This window comes from Crocodylus porosus, unplaced genomic scaffold, assembly GCF_001723895.1.
Source record: "Crocodylus porosus isolate Cpor-Errol unplaced genomic scaffold, CroPor_comp1, whole genome shotgun sequence".
NCBI lineage: Eukaryota > Metazoa > Chordata > Crocodylia > Crocodylidae > Crocodylus > Crocodylus porosus.
In genome coordinates, this window is record NW_017728950.1 from 71,527,399 (window position 1) to 71,541,465 (window position 14,067).

The following is a 14,067-nucleotide window of genomic DNA, read 5'->3' on the forward strand; positions in this document are numbered from 1 at the left end:
CCAGCTCCTTGAGTACCCTGGGGTGTAGATTGTCAGGGCCGGCTGACTTGAAGGTATCCAGCTTCTCAAGGTGTTCCTTCACAAGGTCAGGATTAATGGAGGGCAGGGGATCTCCCTCATCTGGACCGCCCTGTCCCGTGGGCATGGGCATCCCATGGGACTGTTGAAAGACCGATGCAAAGTACCCCTTTAATAGGCTGGCTTTTTCCTGGGTGTCAGCTGTCAGTTAGGAATCACAGTACTGCACATTCTGAAGCATTGTTAAGTATAGTTGCTATAATAAACTAAATGGTACATTGCAGCATCCCTAGATCCCAGAGAAAATACAGAATTTCTTCTAATACGTTACCTGGGGAAGTGGAAACTATTTTCTAAGATGTGATGCATTACAATCCAGTTTAGAGAGTGCACTTCATGGCATGGAACCCACTTGTTCATGCAAGATCAGGAGTACTAAACTAAAACACTTGTTACAGGTGTTTTTACATGTGCTCTGGGGGGTGGGGTAATTTAATTAAAGCAGCTTTCTCTTGTATATCAGCATCCCCACACTTCAAAATGATGGCGGGGGCACTTTATTTATAATGCTTTAGAATGCAGTCTTAGAAATAGAATTAGTTAATGTTGGTATACTATAGAAAAGAAAATTGTCAGGAAACCTGTGACGAAGTCAATTCTGCTGCTGTATGGTGGTAGAATAATTTCAACAGTTCAAAAACCATCCATGCATAGCTTGCAATGACTAAAGATGGTCTTCCCAGCAAGAATATTCTGGTACTTCATTACGCTGGGACAGCAAGTCTCATTTAATTCAGAAAAACAACTCTCAAATAAAAGTGAGTTGAAATTTCAAGGCACAAAAGTTGAAAAAATGCAGATATATGATCCAAGTTATTGAAGCAATGACATTTTAATCACTCAGATTACCATAAAAGAATTCAGTGTGACAATTTTCTTCACTATTACTATGAATTACAGCTAATACTTACCCTTACTAATTTATCTTCAAAAAAACTGCTTTGCAAAATCGTTAGGTACTTTTAACACACTTGAAGCTTTCAAAATGTATTATTTCTAAAGCTTTACTTACTTTCACCTTCCTGTAGCATTTTCAACAGCTGTGCATTTCTTGCTTTTACTTCTTTATACTTTGCCTAATATTAAAGAGATGTAAAGACAATTTATTTACACTACAAATGGGTCTCTTTAAAAGCAGCTTTTCATGAAGTTGGATTTGCAAACTGCTTTAACTGGATTGTGAGAGTTATACAGGGGTCCTATTACCTATTTAATTAAATTAGAATCAAGTATATGGGGGAATCCAACATAGAAATATTGACTTAAACCAGGGTTGTCTCCAACTGGCCTCCCATGGACCACATCTGGCCCCCAAGGGGCTAACCTGCGATTCCCCAGGCTCTCAGTGTTCTCCACTGCTCTCTTGTTACTGCCACTGGAGTCTCCGGGTTCCCCCTCCCTTGTCCAGCTTCTGCTGTCTTCCCCTGTTCCTAGGGGGTGGGGAGGTGTGAGAGTAGCCAAGGGGAGGACCCTGCACTGCATGGGGGTAGTGGTGTGGCACAGTGAGGAGAGAAGGGGATGGGGTTTGCACAGTGCAGTGCAGGGGGAAGGAGAAGGGTATTTAGATTCACATCTGCCCTACGTTTTGTGGCTCTTCCTTCCCCTCCCTTTCCACAAACAAATTCCAGAAGTGACAGATGATCATACTATGGTGAGACCCATAGAGCTGCTGTGGTTGAGGCCCTGTGCTATACAAATATTAAGGGACATGGTCACTGCCCCCAAAAGGCTTGCAGTTTAAGATCCTGCTAATCATTCCAACCCATCAGATGTATTAAGTTACCTCTTCAAAAAAAAGGCAGCTACTTCCCATGTTTGGTCACCAATGCCAATCCTGGCAGGTTAATTTTTCTCTAGTTTTACCTACATCTGTTTTCTGCTGTGTTATTTTTTCCTCTCCACATTTCTATGTCTTTCACCCATATTCTCCTCAGGAAAAATAGAAAGTTTTCAATGTTGTGATAAGCTGTCACACTCCACTTGTATACCAATCTTGTCACCCAATGTTAATTTCATAAAGCTCCATCCTGCAAGGTTAGCTGTTACAACCTTCAAACTTATTCTAAGGTTTTATAGATGGAAGAGCCAACAGCTAATTAACAGAATGCCAATTCAATTGTATGGCAGCAGAAAGAACACAGCAAGCACTTACACTGAAATGCATAGAAGATATACAACAGGAAAACACCCTCAATCTCTCTATGCAAGTATACTAAAATGCCACCCCACCTGCCATGCTTTGAAAGATTTATTTCTAGTTTTAGTTCTAATTTAACTGTCATAATAGTTAATTCTTCAAAACTAACAGCTAAGTAAAAGCTGTCAGACAACCTTTGTAACATCACATTAACATTAGCCTACAAGTCTTCCAAAATAGAAACCGTAAGAAGAATCCTTGTGCATTTTATTTACTCTAATCAATGGGACTCTAGGATGTGAACAGAACATGTAGGAGCAGCAGCAAAAAAATGAAAAGAAAAATTATATTTTAATAAATTTGGATTTGAGAGTCCAGCCCTGATGCACAGTGTCAGTAGCCGCTAACTTATTAATAAACTCATTTCTTATTTACCTACAACTGGACTGATGCTCAGTATTTTAGTCAAGTAATGTTTTTTATATGAAGTTCAACTGTCTGGTAAACAAGATATGCAGCTTATACATCTGTTCACTTTTATTTACACAAAATTGTCACCTTTTTACTTCTGCTCACTCCTGTCAAGCAAGAAGGCATAAAAATTGGTTTGAAGGGCCTAATAATAAACTCTGGCACTTGGTGCTTTACTCAACTTTAAATCTTTGTTGTAAAATAATGTCACTTCCTCAAACCTCCATCCTCGCTGCTTTATATCATTTTTTAAATGTGCTAGTAGTACCCGCTATTGATCTTATTTTCCAATCTAGGAACTTAAGAAATTTCTCATCTTGTCTTACATACAACAGTGCTATGGCATTCAGTACAGATTCATTTCACAAGCGAAAATTATTGTTTCTAAGCTTTGTAACAGGTTGAAGAAAGGGGTAGAGCAGCATTGTGAAACTCCATTTCAGTGCTACTAGAGTTAAAAGGCTGTCCTTATACTTCAGTAAGTATAATTTATTTTGGACAGTTAGACTGATCCATAAAACTTATGATCTTAATAATCATGTTAAAAATTAGTTAGCTACAAAAAACATTTGAGAAACTGTGTATTTTAAATAGGAAAAAAAAACTACTCCTGGATGCCTGGCTTCATTACCAAATACAATTCCTAGATGCTGGTCTTACTTACCAAAGCAAGGCCAATCCATGCAGTATCAGAGAATGACTTTGGAGAGAGATGCTCTGGAAAGGAAATATTTTTGTGGCCAAAGCACCTGTTCAGACCAGTCACATTTTAATAAATGCTTTGGCTAATTAAATGTGTAGGAAAAAAGTTAGCTTCTCCTAGTAGTAAGCAAAATGCAATCAACTACATACCTCCCATTGAGCGATTATATCCCTCAGCTCCTGAATTTCAGCATCTTTCTTTTCAAGTTCTAACTTCAATCGTTCTGTTTTTCCATCTTTCAAAACACCCTCCTACAAACAACCAACCACAGAATTTTAAGTAATGATACCTGCATGAGAATTTTTGCCTTACAAAATAATTATTTCTAGTTTTCAAGAATTCAGATACCCTTGCCTGTACTTAAGTAAGGAAAATGATATTTTGTTAACCCGGTTACTTTGTTACAATAAATTTAAATAACAAATTTGTGCAAAACTGTTTCCCATATTTGCTTGTCCATGCACACACACAATATAAGACAGTACGATGCCTCATAAAAATGCTTACATACTAGAGAATACCTGAGAAACATAACACAAATATGACATTCCTTTATGCAAAACTTTCATTTAAAAATGTTGTTTAAGTATTATAAGATGCCTGCACATGGCACTTGAAAAATCCTTTTAAGAACAGTTTAACAGAATTAAAGCCTTAAGGAAAGCATGCTCTATGAAAGGGTAAAGCAAAACCAGAAGAATGGAAAGAGTGCTCTAAGCTTTACTTTCTGGATATTGTTCCTTCCGTTGGAAAACCAAACAGAAAATCTGACAAATAATCTAAGACTTTTAGGATATATTAAATGTCTAAAATCTCTATGGCAAACCCAAGTCCACTACTGAAAAACAACTATGTCCACTCATCACTCTTGCTCCACATACATCGTATGGTCACTTTCTGGAACATTTTCAAGATCTTTTTCAGGTGTACTTCTGATAGCTACCCTAGGCATACCCATCCCCACTCTGCACGTGACCACACTTTTTTTCAGCATGCAGTGGATATGGAGTAGAAGTAAGCTGTTTTTCTATCAGCAGACTTGGGATCACTGCAGAAATGAGAGACAAACCAGAGGTATTAACATGTTTACACACTTGAGCATCATCCAGCTAAGAACTCCATTTTTATAGAAGCTGTTAGAAAGAGCTACTCTTAACCAGCACACTGGTCCTTGTTGTTTATAATGTGTTAAACCAAGGGTGGGCAAAACGGCAGATCTGGTCAGTGGCTCTACTTCATTTCCCAACATCCCCTGCCCACATTGTAGCTGCTGGTTTCCATGGAGACCCCAGCAGCAATGGGGCCATGACAGCACAGGGCCAGGGTTTCCATGGAGGCTGGCTCCAGCAGTGCTGGCAGGGCACAGGGCTGGGCAGGGAGCTGCTCTGGGGCAGGACCTGGGATCTTGCGGCAGTGACAGCATCGTCTGGAGCCAGGGCAGAGCTGTGACCCACTGCCTGCATGCCCCAGTTCTGGACCACAGCATCACCACTGCAAGATCCTGACCCTGGTCCCAGATCAGCTCCCAACTCGGCTGTGTGCCCTGCCAGTGCTGCTGGGGCCAGTCTGCATGGAAACCCTGGTCTCACACTGTCATGGCCCTGCCACTGCTGGGATCTCCAATGAAACTGGTGGGCAGGGGCTGCTGGGAAGTGGAATCTACTATGGGCCCAATCTGGCCATGGGGCAGACTTTGCCCACCTCTGTTAAATCACACTATGTCATTTTAAGAATCAACTAGCTTTTCGATGTTTTAAATAAAAGACAGGCAGAATGGAAGCAGGTTTGGAAAATAATGTTTTGTTTTGATTTTTTTTTAGGCATCAGAAGCAAGGCATTTCAATTTAGCATTAAAAAATGACTGGCTTCTGCACAGGATGTTAAGGTGGACTATAAACAATATTAAGTTGTCCTTTCTCCACATTTTTTGTTTTCTTAAAAAGATTAGATATAAATCAGCAGATCCAACAATCTTTTTTTTCCTGACGAGAAATTTTTGGAAGATGTGAATAGTGAAGTGACAATATTGTAACCTGAGCTTCAGTTCTCTCACTGGGGTGCGAGGAAGAATAAAGATCTAGAATAAAACAAAAATAAATATTTGTGTTCTAATGTGTAGATAACAGCAATGCTTAAATTTTTTTTTTTTTTAAAAAGAGTCAAATCATGACAAAATCCCTTTGCTAACATTGAATTCATGTTAAAATATGGTATCTTCCTCTACTTTGAGCTTCCTCACTGTAGGAAGAAGAAAAACTACTTGTGAGAGCTAGAACCAGCCTGCAAAAAGCAGGGGATTTTAAGAACTTGAATGAGCAGTCTGTTTATGAACTTCCCTTCCCTTCAGGTTTTTGTCATTTATTCTTCCTGTCTCCTTACTTATTACAGCATTAAATTTGGCAGCCTCATTTTGGTTATGATATTTTGTGCCCCCATCCCTGCTTCTCTGACCAATAAACAATTTTTAAATGAAGAAGTCAGAAGATGCATCTATAAATTGTGTTTGCTGAATATGACTCGAATTGTAAGAGTTAGATGTCTCAAGTTAAAAGACAAAGTTACTCAAACTCTGCATTTTGTTTCAGTTATCCACCAAGCAAACATTCATTCTGCAATTGTACATGCCTGACTACGTTCATGAGATGCACAGTTATCCATTCCATTGTAATCGGTGAGCTGGTCTCTCCTTTTTTCTCTAATAAGTATTTTGTGAACGTCATCCTCCAATCTATTGAAGAATCCTCCATCATGTAATAAAGTATGGGAAGAGCTCAGTTCCTGTCAAGAATTGACTTCATGATTTTTCTCTGTTCGAATACAAGTCAATATTCAGCTAAACAATGACATCTTAAAGTTATAGAAGTGCACAAAATCCAGGAGTCACTTTCTGCTTTTAGTCAACAGGTTCCCTGTGCTACAGATTTGAGAACTAATTCTCACCTTGGAGAACATTTTGCTAGAAACTACAAACACCTGAGAAATGAAAATGGATGTTTGATAGTTAAAACAAACAAACAAACAAAAAAAACAACAGCGTTAATACTTCTGTGCAATGTCCTAATTAGATACTTCTAGTCTTCTTTTTGATATGGATTATTCATTTTTTCATTCCTCTAAAGGGATTATGCACTCTGTAATCATATTTTCTTCATACTTGCAATTGTATTTTCTTAGTATGTTTGTTTAAACTTCTTGTATTACATCTATAAAACTTTCAGTGACATGCTTTCAAATCCAAGTTGCACAAACAAAATTTGCAAGCTCATGTTTGAAAGCATAAACGGCAAAAGGGCATGCTCAAGTTTTTCAACATTAAAACCATCGATATATTGTTAAAGAGCCTGCATTTCATCACAAAGGTTTACAGGCAATAATTCTGGCAACCAGGTTAGAAAACGTATTTCTGATTATCACTATAGAAAGTGACTAAGTATTCGTATCCCAATACTTACTTAGTAACTTCTTTCTACGTACAAAAATCTCTTTAACCTTGCTGAAGATAGGGTGACACCTTAAAAACCCATTCAGAAACACATACGTTTTCATAAGCAACAACCTACTTTGTCAAATCTTTATTTAACTTCTTGATGGGTATTTTAGAATGCTGTGTTAATGTGTTTAACAAAAAAGATAAAAGTCTTACCTCATGTCTTTTTGTCAGGTGATCTGAAAAGAAAATACGAGGAAAAAACATGAGAGATATTACATTGGCTAATTTAAATATATAATTCACTATGAGAGGGAGAGGATTAAAAAAAGGGTGAAAAATCCATAGCAGTTTTTCAGCACTAGTACTCATCTCTTCAAAGCTCTACAAAAGTATTAAGTAAAGAGAACTGCAAGTTTTACAGTTTATTCCTAAACACTGCTTCTGGCCAACGTTTTAGGACATGCAAGAGAAAAGAGCATCAAAATTTTTAAATGCAACAAACTCTACTGCTCAAGCAAAATTATTTCAATACAGACTGCAGACTGTATTCAAGTTCTAATACGCTTATCTCTGTAGAATTTGTATGCTTTTCAGTATATAAAAAGTGACGTGCCTAACAAATGTAGTCTATTCATTTTTTCATCTTACTCACAGGTATATTTTTAACTTGTCACCCCTCAACATTTAATAAATACTGGAAACTTAAATAAGTATCCAGATTTTCTTTTTAACCTGAACTTTTGCTTCAGTAGAAAATACTTTCTCCCAATTTCATCCCATTTTCATCACTTTGCTGAAAGCAAGCCTTGCTGCTCTGAAGACAAAAACAAGTACTCTAGTACCCAGCAAGCATCTGAACGGCTGCTGAAAGTAAATTCCTTGGGAATAAAAAAAAAAGCAGCTGTTGCATCCTAGAAATATTTGGGAAGTTGTGCAGTTCAGAAGTTCAGGGGAAAGGAACACTTAGTGTAGCTAAAGAAGAAACCCATTTGTGACGTTTCAAAAAACAAACCAACAAACAAAAAAACCCCAAAAACTTGGGAGCCTTTCCCTGGTTCATCTTGAACCATTAAGCATGCTGCATGGACCAGCACCTGGAAGCAGCTTCTCTTTCTACTCCTCCCATCACCAAAGTGGATTATGCCACATGGTATCAAACTTTTTATCATGTAGAGATATTAGACATTTTTGTTTCAACTTACTTGTTCCAGCACCCATCAGTATCTATTGGTACTAAACTGAGACTGGAAAAATGCAGTGTTTCATCACCAGGGATCCTGGTTTTCTGTTTAAAAAAAATCTCAAATTCTCTCATTTAAAAAAAAAACCAAACCAACAAAACCCAAATTCTCTGATTAAAAAAACCCTAAAATATGCATTTTCGTATGATTAAAATGAAATGACTCTCTTTCTCTCACATCATCTCTCTCTCAGTTTAAAAGGTTGATACATTTACAATTTTAAAACAATAAGGAAGCCTACCAGTGCCTCAATCATTATAATAAAATACGCTCTAAATAACTATATGCTTTGGCATTTGATTTTGTTTTTTCTTATCATGAAAATCAGAGCTCCCCCTGCCCCCTTCACTAACCAGGATGTGGGTCCAACTGCAACTGTCCCCACCACTAAGCAGCCCTGATATGCTGATGCTCTACTCCTGCCCATGCCGTTGCCCCTCACTCCCAACCCACAACTTTCCCAGCCCAGCCAATGCTCCTCACTCCACATCCATACCCCTTGTCCCTGCCCGTGGTCCTCACTCCTGACCCACAGCCTCCTACCCCTTCCCCCCAGAAAGCCCTAATAGCAGAGGGCCCCCAGCTGCCCCTCACCCTGCCAAGCCCCGTGCAGACTCACAGGATAGTGGTCTGCAGGGACATGGTATGGAGGGCCTCCAGCATGAAGTGAATGTATTGTATCCCATGCAGAAGCACATGCAGTGGCTGGGAAACCAATGCTGCCCTATGCCACTGGCTGTGCCTGGGGCTGCAGGACAGCAAGGAGGAGCAGTGCAGCACTGCACAGCAGTAGTGTTAAGCTGCGCATGGTTCTGCCCCAGGTCATGCTGAAGGCAGCAGGAGGAAGGCAAGGGGGTTCTGGGTGTTCTCCATCCCATCCGGGCTGGAACCTGGTGGCTCCGGCTCACACGGGCAGCAGTGGAGTGAGTCTGGCTCCAGTGTGGGCTGGAGGGAAGAGCAGGGGATTCCTGTGATACCCCTGCCTTGGGCTGGGGCTCCCAGCACCAGGTGGCCTGGCTATGGTCATGGCCCCGGTTCTGTCCCTGCTTCCCTTCCCCCCCAAGCGGCATCTCCCAGTCACCCAGCCCCTGCAGGCATGGCCACCAGCCCCAGCACTGCTGGTCATGACATACAGATCCCCACTGCCCAATTCCCTCACTGGAGGGGTGGGCACCTCTGGGCAGGCCCGAATGGCAATAGTGCAGAGCTGGGCTTCCCAGTGGCACTGAGCACTGCCTCAGACCCCATGCCCTGCTGCAGCCCTGGTGCCCAGGCATCCCACAAAGCCGGCAGCAGAGGCAATCCAAGCAGGGTGCAAGGCCCGGGACAATCAGCCCAAATCTTACTCCTGGACCCGATGGGGTTGAGGGGAGGGAGGGAGTATGGTAGCGAGCGGCGGGACGGGGAGCTACTGCTCTGCCTGGCTCTGCACCACCACCACTCTGCCCAGCTTTGTGGGGGCCCTCAAAGTATGGGGCCCAGGCCAGTCGCCCTGATTCACGTGCCTCCAGGGACTGCCCTGGCCAGCAGGCACCCAGCCTGCAAAGGGAAACCCAGTTTCCCACATTTTTCTCCTTTAAATGTGAAAATCCACACTTTTTTGCAGCCACCGGAAAACCTGGATCCCTGCTCATCACACAAAGTGCTTTGCTGTAAAAAAAAATTATACATAATTTGAATTCCAGTTATTAAGTTATTTTGTAAAAAACTGTATTGAACATAAAAATGCATACCTATATTAGAATCGGACTGAAAGTCTTTCAGAGATACTGTGAGAGGTTTGTCTTTTCCTTGTTGGTTCTTTCTTTTCTCTTTCTTATTCACAGACTTTGAAGGAGGTGAAGGATTTTCAACATTTTCATATTCCTGAATAATTTGAAGACAATCCCACTGATTATACTACTTTATTTGAATGCAACACTTCTTAGCCTTCCTGATCCCACAACCTACCCGTCCACAATCATATACAACTACATGCCTTATCCTCCTTGTGGGCTCTTTTGCTAGACTTCCTGCAGGAGCCTGACCTAGTCCTACACATTAGCTCTGAAATGAAAGTAGCATAGCCACATTCACATGCTGCTGTGCCTAAGCTAATGAGCTCCAATTCTCAATAGAGATAATTTATAGTGTAGCACTAAGATGGCTCTGCTGTTATCTGTGCCAGAATAGGACACACAGAGCAGGCTAGCACTGCAAAAAACAGATGGAAGGAGGGAATGGTTGACTCCCTGCCTACATCTGTGTGGTCCACACATAGCAAACCCACACACTAGTGATTGAGGACCATTACTATAATGAGCAACACAATTGGATATTTAATTCCTCTAAAGGCTTCTATTTTTAAAAAGTAAGTTTGGACCTCCAGCAATTATTCAATGTCTCTGATGGAAGAACTCTTGTGTGCACACCAACTGGTCTGATGTAGAGGTTAGCAACCTATGGCGCTTGGGCTGAATTCAATCTGCAAAGAGGTTGGATGTTGCTTAGGAAGGTATGACCCATCCTGGGGCAGCTTAGAGGGTCTGGTGGTAACTGCACCGAGCTGCCCATTTCCTCTGCAGCACTCCATGTTTCTCTCATGCTTATGCTTACCCTCACTGCAGGGGACATAATTTTGCAGCCCAGTGCAAAGAGCTAGGTTGCATCCTCTAACCTAAGGCAACAAACACTTACCAACCCCTGGCTTAAAGAATCAACTCTTTTCTTCAAACCAAAGTATAGCTTTTCATTAAAAATGTGGACAGAGTAACTGTTTATACTGCTTCAAAAAAGGAGGGAGAGCTGTTCCCTTGAGTGCACATCAGTTGTTACCATCTGAATCTATCTGCATGATCCTGTAGCAACACAAGGTAGTCCAATCACTAATTTTGACACTTGATTGTAGCACAGTTAAAAACTGAAGTGCTCTTGCTACATTTCTGTCACTGCAGAATCATGTAACAGTTGCATCAGAACAGTTTATAGCCTACCACTTGATGCTGATACATTTGTTACTTCTCTCTATGTACCAATGAACTGTAAATTAACAATCCCAGATAACAGTCACCTGGGATAATACAGTTAAAAGGCATAATACAAAGCTACCAAAGAAACAAACAGAAAAACCCAGAAGCCTGCTCTTTCTTGACTTTTACTCGCAGTACATGGCTAGTCATTCATCTATCAACAGATCAACATTTTTAAATCATGTTCTACTAATTGATAGAATAATTTAACTAAAATTTGACAACTAGGTTTTAGAGATTTTTCAAAAAACTCAGATTGTTTCATTACTTATAACTCTTTAAAAAAAAAAAAAAAAGGCTTAGGATTTGAATGGGATGTTTTCCCCTCTCCCTTACCCCTCCACTAAAATTAGTATTCTTATACCAAAATCAAGAAACGGAACAGGCTATGATGGGGAACAGGGAAACAGAAAAAGTAGGCTATGATGTTCTATATTATTTAATAAACCTAAAAATGCTAACAGTGATTAGAGAATTAGAAAAAGATATAGAAGATTTTCCTCTGGCTTCTCCAAAATCTTGCAAATGCCATTTTTCTGTACTTAAAGCCTTATTTTCCTTTTAAAATCTGGATTTTAGAGCAGGCAAGTCATAGCAGTTAAAACCTTAGTTTTAAAAGCTTCAGCTTAAGTGTAGAGATTCCCTCAAAGCAAAAATCTTCACAAAGTTCTGTAGTTTGTCCAACAGAAGTACAAGATAGCTTAACACTAAACTCATAATAAATGTGCACACACATTTTTTGTTTTTTTCTGATGTATGAAGTTGGTGGTAGAGGTTCAAACAGAAATTCAGATTTTATTTGCCTGATTACCAGTTAGAAAGGGAAGATTAAAATTATCTTGTTCAAAACTTTTTACATCTCCAACTGAAAACACCTTTAAAAAGCTGGGCAAAGAATGCTAAAGGTACAACAGGCTTACCACTTACAAATTAAGGCTTTTAAATGCTTACTGTGTTTCTAATGAGCCCTTTACAGAAAAAAACCCTCCTCTCTCAAAAACCTCACAAACCATTTCCCTCCATTCCCATTTATATTTACACAATTAAAAAAACCCAGAAGATTCAAAAGATGTACAAACAATGTTTTCCCCTTTTCAGGTCATCTTTAACACAGCTACTTATAAATTACTTGAAATCTCCAGTGTTTCTCAAATCCTATACCCTTCAGAATGAAAAAAGTACAGAGATAATTTATAAGAAATTTTGTAGGAACTAAACCATTAGGGTTTTTTTTATTCGGAACTGAATAAAAGGCAAGAACTTGTACAATTTTAAAACTGGGGTGAAGTTAGCAAATACCTTTTTGTGCTCTTCATATTCCAGTTTGCTTAACAGTAATGCCTTTTCAAGATCTGCTTCAAACATTTCTGATGTCAGCTGAACAAAATAAAGACAGGACATTGTAACAGTTTTTTGTTGTTGCTGTTGGGTTTTTTTAAGAGCCAAAATGGCCATCCATATATAGTTTTGGCCTGTGCGCCTTACAGCTGCTCTCAGAACACTGTTATGATGCAGTGCATGATTAACTAAATACAAGGCTTTGGGTAATAAGCAATCAAATATACCAGTGATGACAGTGTCACATAAGCGTGTAAAAAACATGCATTATTTAGTCAATACAATTAAAAACAAATTCACATATTTTTAATTATATTTGTCTTGAAGTTCAGCATGCAAATGCTTAGAGGGAGCTGTAAGCATACAATATGATGCGTCTTTGAGGTGAGCAATAGGGGGGAAAAGAAAACCATCTCAACTCTTGTGCTCAGGGAAGAGCAGTTGTAGAACAGGAAATGTGATCTAACCTGTGCTGCTGCTTTAAGGACAAACTGATAACCGATAATATAGCGTAACTGGGCTGAAGGTAAAGATTCCTCCAGAACTTGGGTTTTTGTAGAACAAATGGAAGTCCTTGCTAGTCAGGACTCGCACAGAGCAGTAATATACAAGATGGACACACACATGATTATTTTAATTAAAACACCTCATGATGTAGCAGTTATTTTGCTGCATATTACTTCTCTTGGAACCACTATTTTACATTATCACTGTTGTCACTGGTCAAATGGGCTGGAAAACAGAAGTCCCAGCCATCATCAAAATCATGTCCCTCGACTGTTGCTACCTTTGTTGGTTCATTCTCATCTCTTCTCTAATCTGCCTTTTTTCCTCTCTTCTTCAAATTGCAATTTGGGTCTTTTCAGTCATTCATTCAGGCTATTCAAGTTAGTTACAATTTAGGCATAACTTTCCTGCCTCTGGAAACTGTGACCTTATGAGCTAACATGTTTTTAAGAGTTGTGTATTGCCTAACACACTTGATTTGTAAGATGTTCTACAAGCCTTGACATTTTGGTAGCAAATCCTTCATCAGGCAAAACCCTCCAAATGAGTTTTGAATGAAGGAAGACTGAATAATATCCTTAACTTGAATAAAACCAAGTTGATGACTTAAGTAAATTCCTTTAACGTAATTGTATAGATACAGGAGGCATGGACACAGGGGGAATTCCATACAGGTCTGAGTACGCTAATATCTGAAACATTTAATTTATTCTATGACTAGCAGTCTGAAGTGCATACTAAATTAAAGCGACAGAAAGAAAGATGCCATTAATGATCTGGAAGATGGAATGGAGTGCACCCTCAGCAAGTTTGCAGATGACACAAACCTGGGGGGAGTAGAAGATGCACTGTAGGGTAGGATTAGGATTCAGAGACCTAGACAAATTGGAGGATTGGGCCAAAAGAAATCTCATGAGGTTCAACAAAGACAATCACAAAGTCCTGCACTTAGGACAAGATAATCCCATGCACCGCTACAGGCTTGGGACTAACTAGCTAAGCAGCAGTTCTGCAGAAAAAGGACCTGGGAGTTACAGTGGACAATAATATGGATATATAGTGCCGATGCATAGAGGGCGCATGGGGGCACACATGCACCCCCTGAGAGTGCTGATGCACCCCGACAGGCCAAGCTTCCTGCTTAGGTGATTGGG

The 14,067-nt window shown here is 39.9% G+C and overlaps 1 protein-coding gene across 3 annotated transcripts in view; it reads right to left on the minus strand.

Annotated features, from left to right (window-relative positions):
- GKAP1 (G kinase anchoring protein 1) overlaps positions 1 to 14,067 on the minus strand; it is a 46,158-nt gene that overhangs the window by 6,054 nt on the left and 26,037 nt on the right. Inside the window, exons 4-9 of one of the 3 annotated variants that reach the window (XM_019555283.1) lie at positions 12,368 to 12,445; positions 9,794 to 9,926; positions 7,033 to 7,055; positions 6,015 to 6,167; positions 3,539 to 3,640; positions 1,091 to 1,154 (exon numbers count right to left, since the gene is read on the minus strand). In XM_019555283.1, coding sequence (XP_019410828.1) covers positions 1,091 to 1,154; positions 3,539 to 3,640; positions 6,015 to 6,167; positions 7,033 to 7,055; positions 9,794 to 9,926; positions 12,368 to 12,445 — 553 coding nt within the window. The remainder of the gene's footprint in view (positions 1 to 1,090; positions 1,155 to 3,538; positions 3,641 to 6,014; positions 6,168 to 7,032; positions 7,056 to 9,793; positions 9,927 to 12,367; positions 12,446 to 14,067) is intronic. The other 2 variants (XM_019555285.1, XM_019555284.1) reach the window with 2 other exon arrangements.